This window comes from Gallus gallus, chromosome 21 (assembly GCF_016699485.2).
Source record: "Gallus gallus isolate bGalGal1 chromosome 21, bGalGal1.mat.broiler.GRCg7b, whole genome shotgun sequence".
In the NCBI taxonomy this organism is placed as follows: domain Eukaryota; kingdom Metazoa; phylum Chordata; class Aves; order Galliformes; family Phasianidae; genus Gallus; species Gallus gallus.
This window is the reverse complement of record NC_052552.1, coordinates 5,237,676-5,256,454: the sequence shown is the minus strand read 5'-3', so window position 1 is coordinate 5,256,454 and position 18,779 is coordinate 5,237,676. Positions and strand designations below refer to the sequence as shown.

The 18,779-nt window shown below is 46.0% G+C and overlaps 3 protein-coding genes across 7 annotated transcripts in view; 2 read left to right on the top strand and 1 right to left on the bottom strand.

Moving 5' to 3' along the window:
- DHRS3 (dehydrogenase/reductase 3) overlaps positions 1-18,779 on the bottom strand; it is a 164,787-nt gene that overhangs the window by 78,985 nt on the left and 67,023 nt on the right. The gene's annotated exons all lie outside the window — the stretch shown is intronic.
- Positions 773-5,379, top strand: AADACL3C (arylacetamide deacetylase like 3C). Of its 2 annotated transcripts, none has more exons than XM_046903292.1 (4): positions 773-846; positions 3,285-3,501; positions 3,692-3,755; positions 4,368-5,379. In XM_046903292.1, the coding sequence occupies exons 1-4, from the start codon at positions 796-798 to the stop codon at positions 5,140-5,142; spliced, it is 1,107 nt and encodes a 368-aa protein (XP_046759248.1). In that variant the 5' UTR covers positions 773-795; the 3' UTR covers positions 5,143-5,379. The 2 variants fall into 2 exon arrangements, with proteins under 2 accessions (XP_046759248.1, XP_003642580.3); XM_003642532.6 differs by lacking the exon at positions 773-846 and adding an exon at positions 1,078-1,286.
- On the top strand, positions 5,646-8,987 carry C1orf158 (chromosome 1 open reading frame 158). The gene is made up of 4 exons (NM_204914.3): positions 5,646-5,911; positions 7,031-7,144; positions 7,767-7,944; positions 8,653-8,987. The coding sequence occupies exons 1-4, from the start codon at positions 5,654-5,656 to the stop codon at positions 8,934-8,936; spliced, it is 834 nt and encodes a 277-aa protein (NP_990245.1). The 5' UTR covers positions 5,646-5,653; the 3' UTR covers positions 8,937-8,987.

Below are 18,779 nucleotides of genomic sequence, written 5' to 3'. Positions count from 1 at the left end.
CTAAGGAGATTCCCTGCAGCACACAGGAATGCGTGTAGATGGATCTTGGATATCTTCAGAGACTCCACCACCTCCCCGGGCAGCCTGCTTCAGTGCTCCATCACTCCGACAGCAAAGAGTTCTTCCTTGCATAATACAGACCTTCCTGTACTGCAGTTTCTGCCCATTGCCCCTCGTTCTGCAGCTGCACAGCACTGAACAGAGTCCGCCCCATTGACTTGACTCCTGCACTTTAGGTATTAATAAACAGTTATGAGATCCCCTCTCAGCCTTCTCTTCCCCACGCTGAACAGCCCCAGGGCTCTCAGCCTTTCCCCATAAGGGAGGTGCTCCAGGCCCCACTCATCTTCATCGCTCTCTGCTGTGCTCCTTCTAAGGGAGATCCCTGTCTTTTTTGAACCAGGGAGCCCAGAATTGGACACAGTATTCCACATACAGCCTTCCCAGGGCAGAGCAGAGGGGGAGGATCACCTTCACCCCGCTGGCCGTGCTCTGTGCAATGCAGCCCAGCCTTGAACGCTAAAAAAAAAAAAAAAAAAGAAAAAAGAAAAGAATAAACTCCTATGGAAAAAAAAAAAAACAATTAAAAAAAGAAAGAAAGAAAGAAAGAAGGAAAACCCTAAGAAAAAAAAAAACTTTACAAAAAAAAAAAAAAAAACCCAAAGAGAAAAACTAATTCTAAGACTGAGGAAATGGGATTTTTGCAGAATAAATGCTGCACTTTGGATTTCCATGGGGACGCAGCGAGGCGATGTTTTTTCTCCAGCAGTCAGGATTCCTGGGCAATGACACGCAATGACACAACCGCTCGCTCTGCCGCTCGAACAGCCTCCATCCCTGCGCACAGTGAGTCCCTCCCGGAGGATGCCCCGCCGCTCCGGGCACCGCCGGCCGCCCCGCGGACCCCGAGCATCCTCACGCCCGGGTCACGCCGCGCCTCCCCGCCGGCAGATTACGGCCTCCCCCCGGGCTCGCAGCATGACCCCGGGCCGCGGCTTTGCGGAGCTGTCACAAACGGCCCGTGACGCCGGCGGCCTGCAGGAGGGGGGCGGCCGCAGCCTGGCCCCGCTGCGGGCCGGGGAGCCCCGCGGGGCGGCCGCCGGGCCATGGCGCTGCCGGCGGCGGTGCTGCTGCTGCTGCTGCTGCTCGCGCTGCTCCTGCCCCTGGCGGCGCTGGTGCTGGGCACCGTGCTGCTCGGGCTGCCCAGCTACGACATCCCGGCCGGGGTGAACCAGCCCGCCAAGCTGCGCCTGGTGCTGGCCGTCCTGCTGGGCACGGCGGCCCTGGTGAGTGGGGCGGTCGGGGTCGCTGGGATGCGGGGATCCCTCGCGAGGCGGGGGGAGGCGGGGGCCGGGGCAGCCGGGGCGACGCTGGGGTTGTGGAGGACGGGGAAGGCCGGCATCCCCTGGGGCAAAGCCGGTGTCGCGATGCGGGGCGGCATGCCGGGGCTCGCCGGCAGATTGGCAAAGGGCGGCGTTGATGTAAATCGCGGAGCTGAGCCGGCGCTTCTTTGCTAACTGCGCTGGGATGGAGGCGAAGTCACCTTGCAAAAGGAACGGCCCTGCAACTGCTCCTGCCACCGCTGACATTTATGGGACCAAATCCGGTTAAGGCTGCTTTACTTAATCCCTGGACTCACTTTTACAGCGTTGCATAAACGGCGTTAGAGCTCTGCTCAACTCTTCCTCTGTCACTTTACAGCGCCTCCGAATTGTTTAAAAACCTCCTTTCGCCACAGCGTTCCCATTGCTGACGGTGCACATCGCGCCCTCCCGCAGTTCCTTACACCACATCCACGCCCTCAGAACGCACCACGGGCCCTCCCGAGCCCTCCCACAGCGTGGAAGGGGGACGGATAAAGAAATGCTCTCATTAAGCATTTCAAACTGGTGTCTTGCTTAGCAACCGAGCGCATGATGCACTGCGCTGTGTTTGAACCCCTCCGTGCTGTTCCCACCTTCCCCTCTTCCACTCCCTGCAGCAGATTTATGTTCCAGCTCAGCGTATGGAAGGAGCGTTGGGAAGGGATGCTCGGTTCTGTTCACTTCTGTTGTGCAAATAAAACCAGTAACCAACTTGCACGGTGCCTCTCAGCGTTAAACACTGACGAATCCACCAAGCTTTATGGTCTAATTCAGGAGTACTGCTTTGTGCAATGCAGAACTTGATAAGAGTTGATGAGGACGGTTCTGTGTATTTAATTTAATTGCTCTGATCAAGTGTAAATGAGACATGAATGAGCACTGAGGCGTGCCGGGCAAGACTGATGATTAAAATACAAGTTCCAGGATTGCCAGTTTGGATAGCCTATATAAAATGTATAACGTGGCATGAGAATGACAGTGGATTTAAGTAAAGGAAGTTGGATTTTTACTCACTCTAGGAAGTGAGGGCTTGGGAAATTTGTTTTTCCTGCATGAAAGAGCTTTATTTTTATCAGACAACTGATAAACTCTCAAACTGCTGTCTGTGAAGCCTGGACTTCCACATCTGATTCCTTAGAATACAATCTGGAAGATTCCAGATGATATGATTTAAGGTAGAACTTTCCTCCTTGGTAGAGAAAATGCAGGTATGGATATGATTGCTTTTTGACTTCTTCCTGAGATCTCCCACTTTCTTGGAACTGAGCATTCTTATCAAGAAAACCAATACAGTACTTGAAGGGAGTGTAAAAATAGGAGAGGAATGGCTGTTTACGAGGGTGGATAGTGATAGGACAAGGCAGAATGGTTCTAATCTGAGACTGGGGAGGTTTAGGCTGGATATTATGAGGAAGTTTTTCCCCCAGAGGGTGGTGACGCACTGAACAGGTTGCCCAAGGAGGCTGTGGATGCCCCATCCCTGCAGGCATTCAAGGCCAGGCTGGATGTGGCTCTGGGCAGCCTGGGCTGCTGGTTGGCGACCCTGCACATAGCAGGGGGTTGGAACTGATGAGCATTGTGGTCCTTTTCAACCCAGGCCATTCTATGAGTCTATGAACTGCCAAGTTACACTTCCTCATTGTTTTCCATGTGTTTGTGAAGGCAAAAAAAAAGACTAAATGGCCTATGAGAATGAACTCTACCAGTACTAAGAATACAAGAAGCCATTTAGAGACAGTTGAGGAGATGCCTTCATAGCCATTATCTTCTTCTCTCAATGGTCTTTCATGATGGTTATTCTAACTTCTTATACTGCGATTATTGCACCTTATTATAGAAGACTAATGGGTGATGCTGAGCTTTTTATATGTTGGCTAAACCAAGACTTTTAAAGAAGCCTTAATTCTTAACTTTGCACAGGGAAGGATTTTGGAGAAGACAGGACTTTGCAGCCAAATCACTTTTGGCCGATACGTGCGACAAGGACGGAGGCTGAGACTGGACCCAAAGCTGTTTATCCAGGATCTGCAGTTTAACAAAGTACCTGTGAGGGTGTACCAGCCGAAAGCCACATCTCATGGGCGAAGGAGAGGCATCCTCTTCTTTCATGGAGGAGGATGGGTGTTTGGAAGTCTTGGTAAGACAATTGCTGGAGGAACTGTAGTAACTTAGATAGAACATTTTCATGTTTTCATTGTATTGAAATAAGAGGTGCTTTCAGCATGGGGTTTTGGAGGAAGTATGAAGACAAATAAACACCTTTCTGGAAATGAACGCCCCCTAGATGTCTCAAAGACAAAGCACTAATGGAAGTCTTTCTTTTCCAGATACCTATGAGAAAGTATGCCGCTACTTGTCCAGAGAAAGTGAATCCGTAGTTGTATCTGTTCAGTAAGTCAACCCTACCCAGCCCAATTGCTCAGAGATTATTGCTGCAGTGGTGCCGCAGTAGAGCTGCACTGTTTTTGGAGATGTTATTTTTTACAGAGAAATTTCTAAAGAATTCAGCATAAGAAAAGAGACAAATAATGAGAGCTGTGATTTCCCAGCACATAACTGTGAATGCACTGATACACCAGGAGAGAGATACTTGGCATACAAAGAGATCCTAAGAAAGCCAAGTTAAAACTTAGGTAGAACAAGTCTTCTTTGTGCTGAACATGTGAACATGTAACAAGAGGCCCCAAATGCTTGTCATTTACACAAGAGAGAGAATAATCATGCTGTGTTACTCCCATTTTACACATAGGAAACAGAGGCAAAAAATCATTATCTTGTCAAGAATACATAACATAATGAAGAAATTAATTAAAAAAGCTCATTGTTTCTTAATCAGAAGACAGTTCTTGTAGTTGAACACACAAGTTACGTGTTATCCACAACCACTAACTGAGAAATACCTGCTCAGGAGGTAATAAATTGGCTTGAAGGTGGTGTAGGACAACACTCCCTGATCAATACTAATGATATTTCCTTTTCCTTTACTTGTCTGTTATGCATTAGGTACCGTTTAGCTCCTGAGCACAAATACCCTGCTGCATATGAAGACTGTCTTAACGCTACCGTACACTTCATGAGGAATGCAGAGCACTATGGGGTGGATCCTGCCTGTATCAGTGTCTGTGGGGACAGTGCTGGGGGCAATCTAGCTGCTGCTGTTAGCCAGACCCTGGCAGGCAGAGCAGACCTCCCCAGGCTGCGTGCTCAGATCCTGATCTACCCAGGCCTTCAGGCACTGGACTTCAATTTGCCATCCTATCATCAGAATCGGGGAGTCCCTCTCTTATTCCGGGAGCGCGCTGCTTTCTTTGCTTTGCAGTACTTAAACGGGGATGCATCGCATATGCAGGAGGTCCTGAAGGGCTCTCATATCCCTCCAGATATGAGGCAGAAGTACAGGAAGTGGGTGAGTCCAGACAACATCCCTGAAAAGTTTAAAGTCAGAGGAGTGAAGCCACTTAACCCCACTGATTTTATGGCTGAAGTTTATGAGACGGTGAAACGGTTCTGCGAGCCCAACCTGTGCCCCCTGCTAGCTGAAGACGCTGTTGTTCACCAGCTGCCCGAGTCCTTCATCCTGACCTGTGAATATGATGTGCTGAGGGATGATGGCTTGCTGTACAAGAAGAGGTTGGAGGACAACGGAGTCCGAGTGACCTGGTGCCACCTCGAGGATGGATTCCATGGGATCATAAGCCTGTATGATTATGGTGGGTTGTCGTTTCCATCTGGGAAAAGGGGACTGGACAGCGTTGTTAACTTCCTTAAGGGCTTATAGTAAACATCTTAGATTCCACGAGTCTGTTCATGCCTCAATCTAGAAAATATCTTTTTAGGATATTTAATATCAGGTGATGGGTAGTCATTCAAAGGCAGCCATTAACGATGACAAACATGGCTCATGTGAACCTCATTCCAGCTGTTAGCTGGAAAATGGAATATGCAAGTATTATACATATGCTGCAAGCCCTTATCTTTAGCTATGTCAATAAATATGAACATTATTTTGAATGAACTTCCTGGTGTGTCCCACTTGCTTACAATAGAATGCATCTATCCGTCTGTAGAGGGGGACAGTCACGCAGGTATGTATGTTGTGTCGGTGTAAATGAGTAAAAGACATCACAGTGCTGTGATGCGTTGTGCTGTGACTGTGAACTCTGCATGAGGAAAAAAGATGATAGCTGACCCGAGTGGGTGAGGAGCCACTGTTCTGCTCAGCCGTAACTATGATGCAGCTTAGAATGTGGTTACTAGAATGAGAGCCACCGTGGGGACAGCAAACAAAAATGGCTCCAAGGCAAAGCAGTACCACACACAGCCCACTTCCCAGCATGACGGAAGAAGAAATGGAGCTCTTCTCTGCCCTGCTTTTAGCGCCCAGCCACACTACTGCAGCAACAGCCACTCAGCAGGCAGGGAAGATAGCGCTGACGAGACAAAGACATATGATTGCACCAAAAACATATGGAGAGGATTGGTGGAAAGTTCAACCAAAGTACTCCCCTAAAGTTCTCATTGGAAACTGGTTGGAGGAGAGAAAAAGGGTAAGGTTGGGAAGGAAGCGTGAGGGCAGCACAGAGGGGGTCAGAAGCCATGCTGTGCAGGTGGTACACCACTGCAGTGTGAGCGCCTCAGAACAGTAATGGAGGGGAGAAGGATAATTATCTTCCTTGCAGTTCACTTTATGATCTGCCATTCTTCTCTCCATGCTGGGACAGAAGCAATGCCCGAACATGCAGAATATGACGTAACATTTGCCACGTACCAGATAGAACACTTGCCAATTAAAAGCAACGTAGCACTTTTTATGGCAACCTCTTCAGAATGCTGCACAATTTACTACATACTGCATACACAACCATACAACATCCATATATACAGCTTCAGACAGACCAATACGATAGGAGTTTCATTAACACTTCAATGAGTTGATACTTACTACTTGTGTCTTTGGATCCTCACTGCTCTGGATGCCAGCACTGCTGCTCGCAGAGCTACTCTACAGATCACACGTCCTACTTAAGACCTGAGCAAATTTTATCATTCAGCATTTAATTCTTGTTCAAACATTCCAGTTAGGTTCAATATCGGAGCTGTTAGGGCAAATCCTCCTGACTCCAATAAAATTGCTTCTTCTTTTTTTTTTTTTTGGCCTGACAGCTATGAAATCTGCTGTGATCACAGCACATTGTGCAGAAAAAAAGAAACCTGTGATGTATTTCATGAGGTTAGAAATGAGGCTGAAATAAACTGAAATGTAATGAGAAGCCTTTACGGTAAGGGTGCACTGGAACAGGCTGCCCAGAGAATATTAAGAAAAAGCCCTTTGTAACCAAAGAAAGCAGCTGGGGAACAGTCCTCCTGAGAAGATACTCAATTTTTCTGTATTTCTTACTGACCTGGAGCAAAATGCTTTTCAGATGTTAGCTCACACAGCAGGTGATGGTATTTAACACCAAACCACGAGCAATTTTTCCAGAGCTATTACAGTATCTTGCATTAACACCAAGGAATCAGAGTAGAATTTTACAATGGCTGTAGCACAGATTTCCTTTCAAGTAAGTGCTTTTTAATGCACAGATGATAAAAAGTAGCAGCAGAACAGAGGTTCTGTAATCATCAGGTTGCCTTTGCTATCTCCTGAGTGCTGTGCATCTCTCCAGTTCATAAAACCCTGTGGGAAACTCGGCTCCAGCATATACAGCACAGACTTCACTCACTTCCCAGATCACAAACCAGAGCGAACGCTACGAACAATCATGATGAAGAAATATGAGGTAAGTAAAAGAGTTTCCTATGTGGGGTTCTCCGTACTAATATCCCAAACAGCGATGACTTATAACCAACTTAAGTTACATTTCATGTCTTTATAAACAAATGCAAAAGAATGCACTGCAGCTGTGGTTTAGTGGGCAATGCTGGTGGTAGGCGGATGGTTGGATTAGATGACCTTAGAGGTCTTTTCCAGCCTTAATGAGTCTATGATTCTGTGGCTGCTTTGCAGGATCCAGAGCTCCCTGGCAGTACTTGATGGAAGTAGGGTGCCCTTCAGAGGCAAGCAGCACACACTTTGTGCTTATCTCCATTTGCTTCCCAGTGCCTGCCCAGTAGGGTGACTGGGGTGCATGAGGAAAAGCAGCAAATGTGATGCATGTATTGAAATCAGACAAATCAGAGCTCATGCTGTGCAGATGTAGTTGCTTAATTTAACTGAAAATGTCCATACTTTGAAGGCAAATGTCCTTATTCTTGGGAATTAAGCTGCAAGTAAAGGTAGTGCAGGCATCCACAGCATTTTATGTTATCACTGGCAGCACAGTCTGACTCAAAAGCATGCTAAGCCATGTCAGTGCTGTGCACTGCTACAAATGGAGCAGTTCAATGTGCATCTCATCTCAGGGCCTGCCAGCACAGCACTTCTTCACACATCACGAGGAACCGAGGAGCCGACATTTGGTATCAGAATATGAGGATAACTACAACAGACACGGTTATGATCCCCTTCTGCCTCCCCTCCGCAGCTGGAACGGACGCAAGTTTGCATGGGTTCCTCAGAAATCAGACTTCCCCATTCTGGGTAGGTTTTGGTATTATTTAAAAAATAATAATTAAAAAATAAAAATAAAAAAAAGACGGGACGTGGTGCAGTGGTCAGCATGCCAACGGAGAGCCCCTCCTGTTTCAAAGATCACTCTGGAAGTGGGTTTTGCAGTGCACCTCTGCTATGAAGCAAGGCTGTGGGAGCTGAGCTTGGTCAGCTTGGGGGTGAGAAGGCTCTGGGGGGAGCCCACTGCGGCCTTCCAGTGCTTCAGGGGCTTTATAAGCAGGAAGGGGAGTGACTTTTTACCTGGTGTGATGGTGGTAGGACAAGGGGGAACGGCTTTAAACTAAAAGAGGGGAATTGGCAGCGGGGGGTTGGATGGTCTTTAAGGTCCCTTCCAACCTAAGCCACTTTATGATTCTGTGATTAGCATGTTTCTGAATTTAAGAGTTCTTTTTTATTAAAGAAGTCAGCTCTGCTGACTTCTTTAATATCCATCACAGAGACAATGGATAATCAGGATTCTTTATGTTTGTATCACGACTGTTTTCCTAGCAATACCTTACAGTGATTCCCCCCAGGCAGACAGACACACACCTGCCCTGGGAACAACCAGACTGCCTTTTTATCCTTACTCTGTTGTCAAAATAGCAGGAACACTCCCAGTGCCCACTGTGCATTAAAAACACCAGGATCAGAGCTTTAAATCCACCATTTATAACACGTCATCGTTTCTTGTCTCAGAACCACCCACCAACTACGGACTTCTTGAGCTCCTGAAGAGAAAATGGTACGGGAAAGAAGCTGGAGTGATGAGCAGCGTCTACACCACCTCCTATGAAAAGCCACCAATGTCAGCTTTTGCTCCATGCCAGTTCAGACGTGCAGCTCAACCTCATGGCCTCACCTCCAGGAGGGGACACCTTCCCCGTGTTGGCCGAATCCTGGACTATGAAGGGGGTCAGAGATATATTCAAGCCCTCGGCCAACTGGTGAGAGACAGAAAGGCAAGAGCTGCCTCCATGTAAACAGCTTAGTGTGATCTTAAGTACTACTTAATACAGCTTGTTGCTGATAGACGTAAGAGTGATCTGTTCTGTGCGGAAGGAATGGGAATTAGGTTATATGGTGGGAGGGCTGGCTGCTAGTTAGAACACGTTGCTGGATTACATTCTAAGCTGCAGATGGCTGGGAATATTCCTTCAACAGGAGATATCAATACTCTAAAATCAAAATCTGTATGTGTCAGCATCTAGTCAGGGGGTAGCTGCATTCAAAAATACAAAGTGAGGCAGAACCTGACAGCATGTAAATCCCTTAGCTGTATTTTCTCCAGTTATTTCATTTTCATGCAGCTTGCTATGCTTTTCTTTAAAGAGAAGAAAAGAAGCTTGTATTATTCCATTATATGTCTGAAACGTCCAAGAGCAAATTAAGCATATGGAATGGCTGAATAGCTAAGGACAAGGTGAAGCAAGGTTTGTACCGACGCAGTCAGCAAGCAGTCCTCAGCTGCCCTTGGCTTTGCATACTGAATGGCACTTAATGGTAGATAAGCTGCAAAGTAAACTGCATTAGCTGGCCTTACATTACCGAGCACTGAACCCAGAGATACAGCAGTTATTGGCCTTTGCATTGCTGTATGGGGCACCCTGGTACTTAGTGCTGACAGAAGTCCCAGTTCTTATTGCACTAATGTGGAAGTTTTGCATTTAAATCATGTTTGATCTGCAGGAGATCAAGATTCAGCTGCTGCTGGCCTCAGGTTCAACAATAAATCTGCAGCAACTTAAAGGCTTTGATGAAACATATCTGTAATTAATTCCATGCATGTTTATTGTTTCCTTCATCTATTTTGCTGAAGATTAGCAATATTATAATCTTAGGCACAAGATAAAGCATATTTGTTACTCACGACCTGGACAAACCTCTGGCCGTGAGTTCTACCTCTGCACAGAGGTGCATTTTGAGTCACCGTGATTTAGTTTCGCTTTTTCAAGGTTGAACTGATTCTGAACTGAAGGGCGCTGATGATTCAGGCACAAATACGTGGAGCAACAGTGGCACCTATTGGCAAAGTGATTCTCCACCAACCTTTGGGAGGTGTCTGCCAGCAGCTGCATGCTGACCTCAGCTGTCTGCATCAGAAAGCAGCACCGTTACTGAGATCTTTTAAAGAAGCAAGAACCCTGGTACTTACATACAGCACTACGTAGGGTGGGGTTGGGTCTATTTGGCTTCCAAGGCTTAGGAAATGGAAAGCAAATAGGTGAAAAGGAGTCAGTGAACCACAGCCAGCTCTTAGCACTGTGTTAGGAAAAACATACACCCTTGAAAAAGTACCTTGAAAAGAGCTGGTAAAGAAGGGATTCCTTCCAATGGGATGGAAATTAGCAGATAGAGTAATTCTAGTATCTGCAAGGAAGTCCATTCAGATTCCTTTTATTGTCAGTGTACTAAAATCTGAATGAAAATACGAACCAGGTATCTCTCTTAATAAAAACACAAAGCCCATACAGTGCTTGGAATGCAGGTCAGACAACTAAACCGAGACACTCTTCATTTCACACAACCCTACCAGTTTGTTTAAAAGTATGCTCATCAATCCTTCGTAAGTATTAAATATTCATAGCAAATCAAACATTTATGACTATTACCTACGGTGCTTCTAAAACCAGAGCTGATGTATGGGAAGCAACGAGCTGCTCGAGGTACATGGAATTACTGAGACACACAAGTGCTGCCCATGAAATGTGTATAAAGCACTCATCCCAAACCTGTAAGCTGACTGAGCAGGGCTCCCCAGGCACAGCTCTCATCCCTCCAACCACCAAGCCATTTACAAGTAAAAAACTGACACCCAGAGGAACCAAGCAAGGCACGCTAGGTAGCTAAATGGACGAAATGTGTTTTGATAGAGAGCCTCCTAACCACAAGAACACACAACTCTACAAGATGTGTCAGTTATGATTAATAACACCTGGTAGAAAAATGCTGGCTTTGAAATGTTGAAGTTATTAGCTGTTCTCACTTCAGCAATACTAAATACACAGCAAAGATAACTAGCTTTTTGGTGACTCAAGCCTCCAAGCCTGCTGAACTTAAGCTAAAAGAGGAGAGATTTAGATTGGATAGAAGGAAGGGGGTTTTTGCAGTGAGGGCAGTGAGGCACTGCACAGACTGCCCAGAGAGGTGGTGCAGACACCTGATGTCAGGGAATGGGGCTCTGAGCACTGATGGAGCTGTGGGTGTCCCTGCTCAGTGCAGGGGTTGGGCCTGATGGCCTTCAGGGTCCCTCCCAACTCCAACCATTCTATGTTTCTGTGATTCCTCATCTTCATAGCACATGCATTGCTTAAACATTCTACAAAACAAGGTTTCACACAGGATAGATGATAATAAGACTTAATTGGTCTTAGTGGTGGAGCCGTTGCTGAAAGCACGTTTCTTAAACATGTAGGATAGATAACATTTATTCTAGGACACTCAGATGTTGTAATCCACAACTCATTACTGTATGACAAGCACTCTGGGAGTCCTGGAATCATTGCAAAACGCAAAGGGTTACCCAATGATCAAGACAATAGAAGGTTACCCAACCAGGCATTACTATGAAACATCACTGTGCCAAACATTTTCTTCAAATGCAGATTATTTTGCAGATGCGTCCCATTCAGACAGGCTTTTCTTGAAAAAAAAAAACCCTTTTTTTAGTGTCAGGGCTTTTTTAATTAGGGCCACTTGTGGCTGGAAAGCCCGAGTGCAGCGGTGTCTTCAATCCTGTACAGAACAACTGGACGCTTTGGTACAACTCCCTGTTCTAAAAACATCCTAGACAGGCTGACTGCATGAAATCAGCCCCGTCTGTGAACTTTTGTGACATTACAGAGACAAGGTGGCAGCTGGAACTGACGCGTGTCTCTCAAGAGAACAGATTTCTTGCCTGGAAGGAGAGCGATGTCAGGCTGGATGAGCTGCAGAGACAAGAAGCTCGATTCTTTGGACTGAGGATCTCAGCCAGCGTTGGGACTCAAACAAGGAGCAGTGATGCTGGTTGGCAAGTTGTGCAGGAGCTGGGACTGTGGATGCCAGCTGTGAAGGGAGAGTGGTTAGAGAGCTGTTGACAAGAGGTTTGCTGGGCAGGAGGCCTCTTTCAGAATGTTATAAATATTCATTGGAAGGTGCTTATAAAGAGCTAAGTCAGTTTTCAGGTAAAACAGCTTCACTGGGCTGAATTTAAGCCCTACCTAATGAGGATACAATGCCTGCCAAGTCCTGTCCTCCAGAGCTGCACACGCCACAGCACTGATCAAGCAAGCACAGCTCCTGGGAGTGGGGTTCAGAGCAACCCAGCTCCATAAGGACAGAATAAAGCTTTCTTTGATGGCAGCCACACATTTCTGGCAAAGCTTGCCCATATATTTCAACATGTATTTTTTGCACTGGTGACAAAAACACTGAATTGCCATTAGGAGCTAGCAATTCCTTTTTTAGAACCATGGTTTTGTGCTGTTTGCTGAACTGACATGGACTGATCAGGTCGACCACATTCAACCCGTGCCATTGATATGCTTTATTCCTGCAGGTCTAAGTAGATGTCAGCTGTAGTCCATTAATGATGGTAATCCTTCTGCCATATTGCACAGCACCAATTCAGGAAAATCCATTTCCTAGCTTTTAAAAACGATTTGGTCCTTCTTTTCTAAACAGCATGGCTTCCCTCACAGAAATTCTGCCCTGTCACTGAGTTGATGAGGGGTACATAAACTCCCCGGAATGTGACACAACCTTGGTTGAAGCCTCTTCCTTAACCCAAACTCCAGGTTTCCATTTCAGAGGAGCCTTCTGTCTTCAAGAGCAGCTACACTGAGTGCTGCAGCACGCCACGAAGCTGGGCTGTGCTATGTGCTGTGCTATGTGCTGTGCTATGTGCTGTGCTATGTGCTGCCTGCAGTGAAGACCTCTGCTTTGCTCTTCCTTTTTGATGTTTTCTTATGATTTAAAATCTACTTGAGTTCAAAAGGCTGTTTGCATGAGGGCTTCTCATAAAGGCAATTATCTCATCAGTGTGAAGTATTGAAGAACTGCAGTAACCACAGAATAACTGCTGAGCTCATTGGTGAGGAGGATTCCATGCTGGAAATAACTGTGCAGTGGCAGTGAAGGGAGGCATTCACTTTGGGTACCGAAGGACCTGACTTCTATCCAACAATGGCCCACAAGGAAATGGTTATATAAATAATACACTCATTGTTTTGGGGCAATAATGCTTGCTAAGAAGGAAAAAAAATCTCTAGGCACAGTGGTTTTTAAGGGAAGCTCTTTATCATCACATGTTTTTCTTCTTTGAGTTGTAACAGCCCCTAAGGACACCAGCTTCCTTGTGTCAGACTCAGACAATGCAGAGACAGCCCCTGGCCCTGAGAGCTCCCTGATGGCACTGGCTCATTGCACTGGTAGGACTGGTTGCATAAACACATACTTACCTGATTCAGTGCTGTAAATATGTAATTGAGGCTGCTGCCTCATGGCATATTTTATGTCTAATTTAAGGAACTGTATATTTGGACAAGGGAGTCCGGATGCCTGTCAGGTAAATGTTACGAGCTGTAAATTTTCACAGCAGATTTAACACTAAATTTAGTCGGCTCTATATTTAAAGAGCACACTGACCTGATGGCAGCCCTTGTCCTTGACAGTGGTTGGCCTGAGAGATAGATAAGGATCCCTGGGGGAATGCTGCTGGAGTCTCCCTTATGCTTCACACAGCTCCCTCCTGCAGTGGCAGCCCCAGCATCCTCCAGATCAGAGCCTCAGCAGTGTGGGGGCTCAGCCTTGTCCTCCCCACTTCTCCTCAAGGTAGGGGACACTCATGCCAGGCAGAAAAGTGCATATGGAGAATGGGCTTAGAGGCTGTGCATTGTCTAAGCTTCCTCTGCACACTGGCTTAGCAGTCAATACAGAGAAAATCTCAATTATTATGTTTAGAAAACAAGAATAAAGCAACTTTGAATTCCTACGTTGATAGAGAAGCTCTGGCTTTCCATGTGCTGGTTGCTGATGCTGTCCAGAGTCAGCTTTCTAATTCACACTCTGCTCCCCTTACTTACAAATACCGAGAGCAAATCCAGCCTCTGAAGTGCTCTATGTTGAAACACAGAGATCCCACTGGTGAAAATAAACTCAGTGAGATCTCAACCAGCTTAGGGCAAACCAAGAGGCCGTACACTGAACGTAAGGGCTGCAGACGTGCAGGGAGGCAGTAGGTGGCAGAATTTGCTCTGTTTTCGTACTCCCCAAAGCCCTCACCGTGGTGCTTTGGGTCCATCAACACTCCCATGAGGGGAGCTGTGATCTGTGAAGCTCAGGCCATCTGTGGATACCAGGGCTCATTGCACGGCTTGTGAAAGTCTGAGAGCCAACCAAAGGACTGCTGGCATTTCCAGATTCCCTTTTCAATCTCAAGGAAATGAGTGCCCTCTCTCTAAGCAAGTAAATTTCCATGTGTCCCCAGAAATGGTGCCACTTTTCTGTTCGGAGGATGCAGCTTTTCCAAACATTTTGCAGTCCCTGCAGATGAAGGATGCCGTTGTTACTCCTCATTTCTACTGCAGTAGGCACAAAGTCAAAGCAGAGCAGAAGGTGAACTGGGCTCAGGCCTGTATGAACAACACAGAAAGCAGAGCCTGCACAGGGAGCTGTGAGATGGTACATGGCAGGTAGACATGGCAACAAGAATCATAGGATCATAGAATGGTTTGAGTTGGAAGGGACCTTTAAAGGCCAGCTGGTCCAATCCCCTGCAACGAACAGGACGCCCTTTCATAAACAGAGCAACTGGAAGACAGAAAAGCTGATGCAAACCATCCTAAAACAACCTGTCATGTTACAACAGGAACGATGTGCATTGTCACACGAGTTCATGTGATTTACACAGTGGCCACTCTTACCTTTCACACTCCAGGACGCGATACCTGAAGGCAGTGTTACCTCCAGAAGTGCAGCCCCCATGCCTTTTGGAGGCACGTGGCCCTTTCTCAGTGGTTCTGTTACGAGGTGACCGCTGCAGGAGGGCTGGGAAGCAGTGTGGGCACTTCCATCCTCACCCCCATACGTGAACCACTTGACTATACTTTCTGTCCGACAAAACATCAGTGTCTACCGAACTGCTCTGCCTAATGGCTCAGACAGCACTGTCAGCCCCTGTTTACGTGATCAGCGTTAGGCAGTGCTGTAGCTCTGTACCTGTTTCTGATTAATGAGCCTTTTCTCCAGCAGGTCATTTCACAGGGACAGCCTCATTTTCTGTTTGCAGGGGATATCTGCACGGCCACCTCAGTCAGCAGCGCAGGAATCTCATAATCAGCGAACTGCTACAGGCAAAAATATGTTCCAATTAATACGAAATGAGAAACGTGCTATTTTTTTTTTTCCCTTCCTTTTTCAGAGCTGCTAATGAGGAAAATCAAAATAGCATCTTCCAGTGAGCTGGTGACAGCTCTAAGGTGTTAAAAGTTTAAATCATCTCAACACAGACAAATCACTCTCAAGCCCCCAAATACCAACCCTGTGAATGGGAAAATGTCAGAAATGCCTCTGAGGTTTGAGATGGCCTTTTAAATATCTGAGCACTGGCACCAAACCCCCCGAATAATGGGCCAGCTTGTTGCCAAGTTGGAAGAAATTTCAAGCTGTTTTTTTGTTTCTTAAGGTGAATATTGCTCTGGCTCGCGGTGCTCGAATCTTATTCAGATTTGTTAGAATAGAGAAGTGTATTTCTTTACAGAAGAAGAAATAGCAGCCTCTGAGTAACTTCTGTTACAGAGATTGCCACCGAGGAATCAAAATGGTAGAATTCTGCCAGCCAAAACAGCATTTTTCCTTCCTCTACACTTACTGAAACGCAGCGATCTTCCAGATGTTCTAAGGTCTCCCTTAAGGAGACCCACTATGGCCAATTATTTTCTTCCCTTTAGAATTGTGCAACAGTGATCGTTTCCTCTTCAATGTTTCTCATGGCATTCCTATGTCAAGACTAACAAAAATTGCCCATGTTCAATAAACACTGACATGCAGATTTACCATAATATCAGCCACTGTGTAAGTTGAAATATCTGAGCATACATTCACTGTGAAACCAGCACTGATCGTTGTGGGTCCATAAACTCTGCTGGAAATGGCATCATAACATGCATATCACAGCAGTGACCCAGACTATATTGCCAGGGGGAAATTAGGAATTCTACAGCGTGAGATGCATCACACGCAACGTGGTCCAAAGTAAACTGAAAACAGTGGAAAGACTCCCAGCGATCTGTGCATATGGTCAGGCTGTTAATAGTCCATCCTTAGAAGTGAAAGCATTGGGATCACAAATAGTTCTATTTCTAGGCTGGGCTGACTCACAAGAAATCCCCTCTTTCTGGTACCCCCCCGCACTGCAGTGTTCTGGGGGAGATTCCTCCCCCCATCCATCCCTAACCTACCTCCTCATTTCTTTATCAGTGAGAGCACCCCCTGTCTGATTAGCCAGTCAGCCTCAAAACTGAGAATTCTCATTATCAGATGATGGTGGCAGACAGCTGATAGTGCCACTACATGCCTTTAATTTGGTTGCAGAGGAAGAGCCACACGAGAGCTGAATACTCCCTGCATTCTACTCTTCTCATGTTGGGACTTTCCACAGATGATCACGAGACATTTTAGCAGGAGATCCTGACTGCAGTCCATCTGTGTTTAATTACCCACGTAAGCATGTGGTAGTATTGATGAGTGGGTCTACAATAAGGCACTGATGTGACTTTAGTATTAAGAAGGCAGCAAGTTTTTAAGGTAGCAAACCTGGGTACTTGTTGGCAGTTCAGTACAGCGTGCAGAGCTCAGCTTCATGGTAGGTTTTGCAGCTCGTGCCACGTTTTGCAGCTGTGATGAGACAATTCATCTCAGGAAGTCAAAATTACCGTCACAATAGTGGTATATGTTTGGTCACCACAAAAAGGAATAGCATCACCGTCACAGCTTTTATACAGAGGTAGATATTAGGAGATATCAGGTTGGATATTAGGACAAAGTTTTTCACCCAGAGGGTGGTGACGCACTGAACAGGTTGCCCAAGGAGGCTGTGGATGCCCCATCCCTGCAGGCATTCAAGGCCAGGCTGGATGTGGCTCTGGGCAGCCTGGGCTGCTGGTTGGCGACCCTGCACATAGCAGGGGGTTGAAACTGGATGAGCATTGTGGTCCTTTTCAACCCAGACCGTTCTATGATTCAATGATTTTTAGCACCAGCATTTCTGTTCTTTCAAAGCATTTCAGCTTTTAGGTGCAATTCTGGCCCTGTTGAGGTCAGAGGTAAAAGTCTGATTTATCCAAATACCTGTTAGGCATGCAAAATGATCCCCCATTCATCATGCCTTTCCCTTTCACAGAGAGTTCACTATCACTACAATAACCCAACAACCACATCCATTCACTTGCACCAAATCTCTTGCCATCACAAATCTTCAGAGACAATTGCCTTCAGGCCCTACAGCAAAGTGCAAGCTATGTTTGAAGAGGTTATTTAAACACTTGGCCTCTCCATGGCACAGCATGCCACCCAGGAAACAAATTCCAAGAACACGTGCTTTAATAAAATAACCTTTACAAAAAGACAGGTGTTGATGCTGCACATCCAACCTCAGACATTTGGTCTCTCAGCCTGAACCTGTCACAGGCTGTGGCCACCTACGTTTGGAAGCCATATTCCATCATCAGCTAAATATACCCGTATTGCAAAGGGGCAGAATACAAAAACAACCCTGCAAGTCTCTGCTGGATAAACTAAGGGATCAATTCCCTAATTAGCCTAGGAAAAGTAATCAAAGGAGACTGGAATAGCCACATTCCACCTCGCAGACAAACATTACATTGGCTATGTATCCCCTAATAAACATCATGTGAATGCTCTTCTCAACCAAGATAACAGAGATAAGTGGGAAAGAGGATTATTCTCTTTAGTATACTGATGTATCTGATATATCGACATCTTTTGTTTTAACTTTTACATCTGCTAAGAAGTAGAAATTACCTATATTGTGGGGCTTTTGAAGGGGAAATACACTCCTTACCTGCAGTAAAAAGTCATACGAATTTCCATTGGACATTCCAGCTGGATATTAGGAAGAATTTCTTCTCACAGAGTGGTGAGGTATTGGCAATGGCTGCCCAGGGAGGTGCTGGAGTCACCATTCCTGGAGGTGTTTAAGGAAAGGGCAGATGTAGTACTGAGGGACATGGTTCAGTGGGCAGAGTTGGTGGGAGGTGGATGGTTGGACCGGATGGTCTTTGAGATCTTTTCTAACCTTAATGTTTCCATGATTCTATGAACTCCAGAGATTTCTACCCAAACTTTAGGAACTTTTATATTTTGCATCCATACTTACAGAGAAGAGATGCATTTCAGTCATCATTTAAGCAGTTCCTCAATTAGTGGCAGTGCAGGAGGAAGTAATGGAGAGACAGACTTGGATTGGCCACGTCCAATTCTACCTGCCAGGACTGATATTTCCCTCAGCAAAGGCAACACAGCCAATGCAGTCACCACTCCACTGAATGAAATGCAGAGAAACTGTTAAAACTCCTAACTCTAGAGCACAAATTTATCACAAGGCTGCTTAAAACAAAACTTTCCCTCAATATCACAGAGCTGTAAGAGGTTCAAATCAGCGACAGGATTTATCTGTCATCCTAATTAGATTCATATGCATGCTGAGCTCTTTGCTGCATCACTGGCTGGAATATAGCATCAAAAAGTACACTGCAAAGATGTAGTAGAGACCACCATTTCACTATTAAGGGGGCATAATGTGCTTGAAGTGAAATACAACAAGA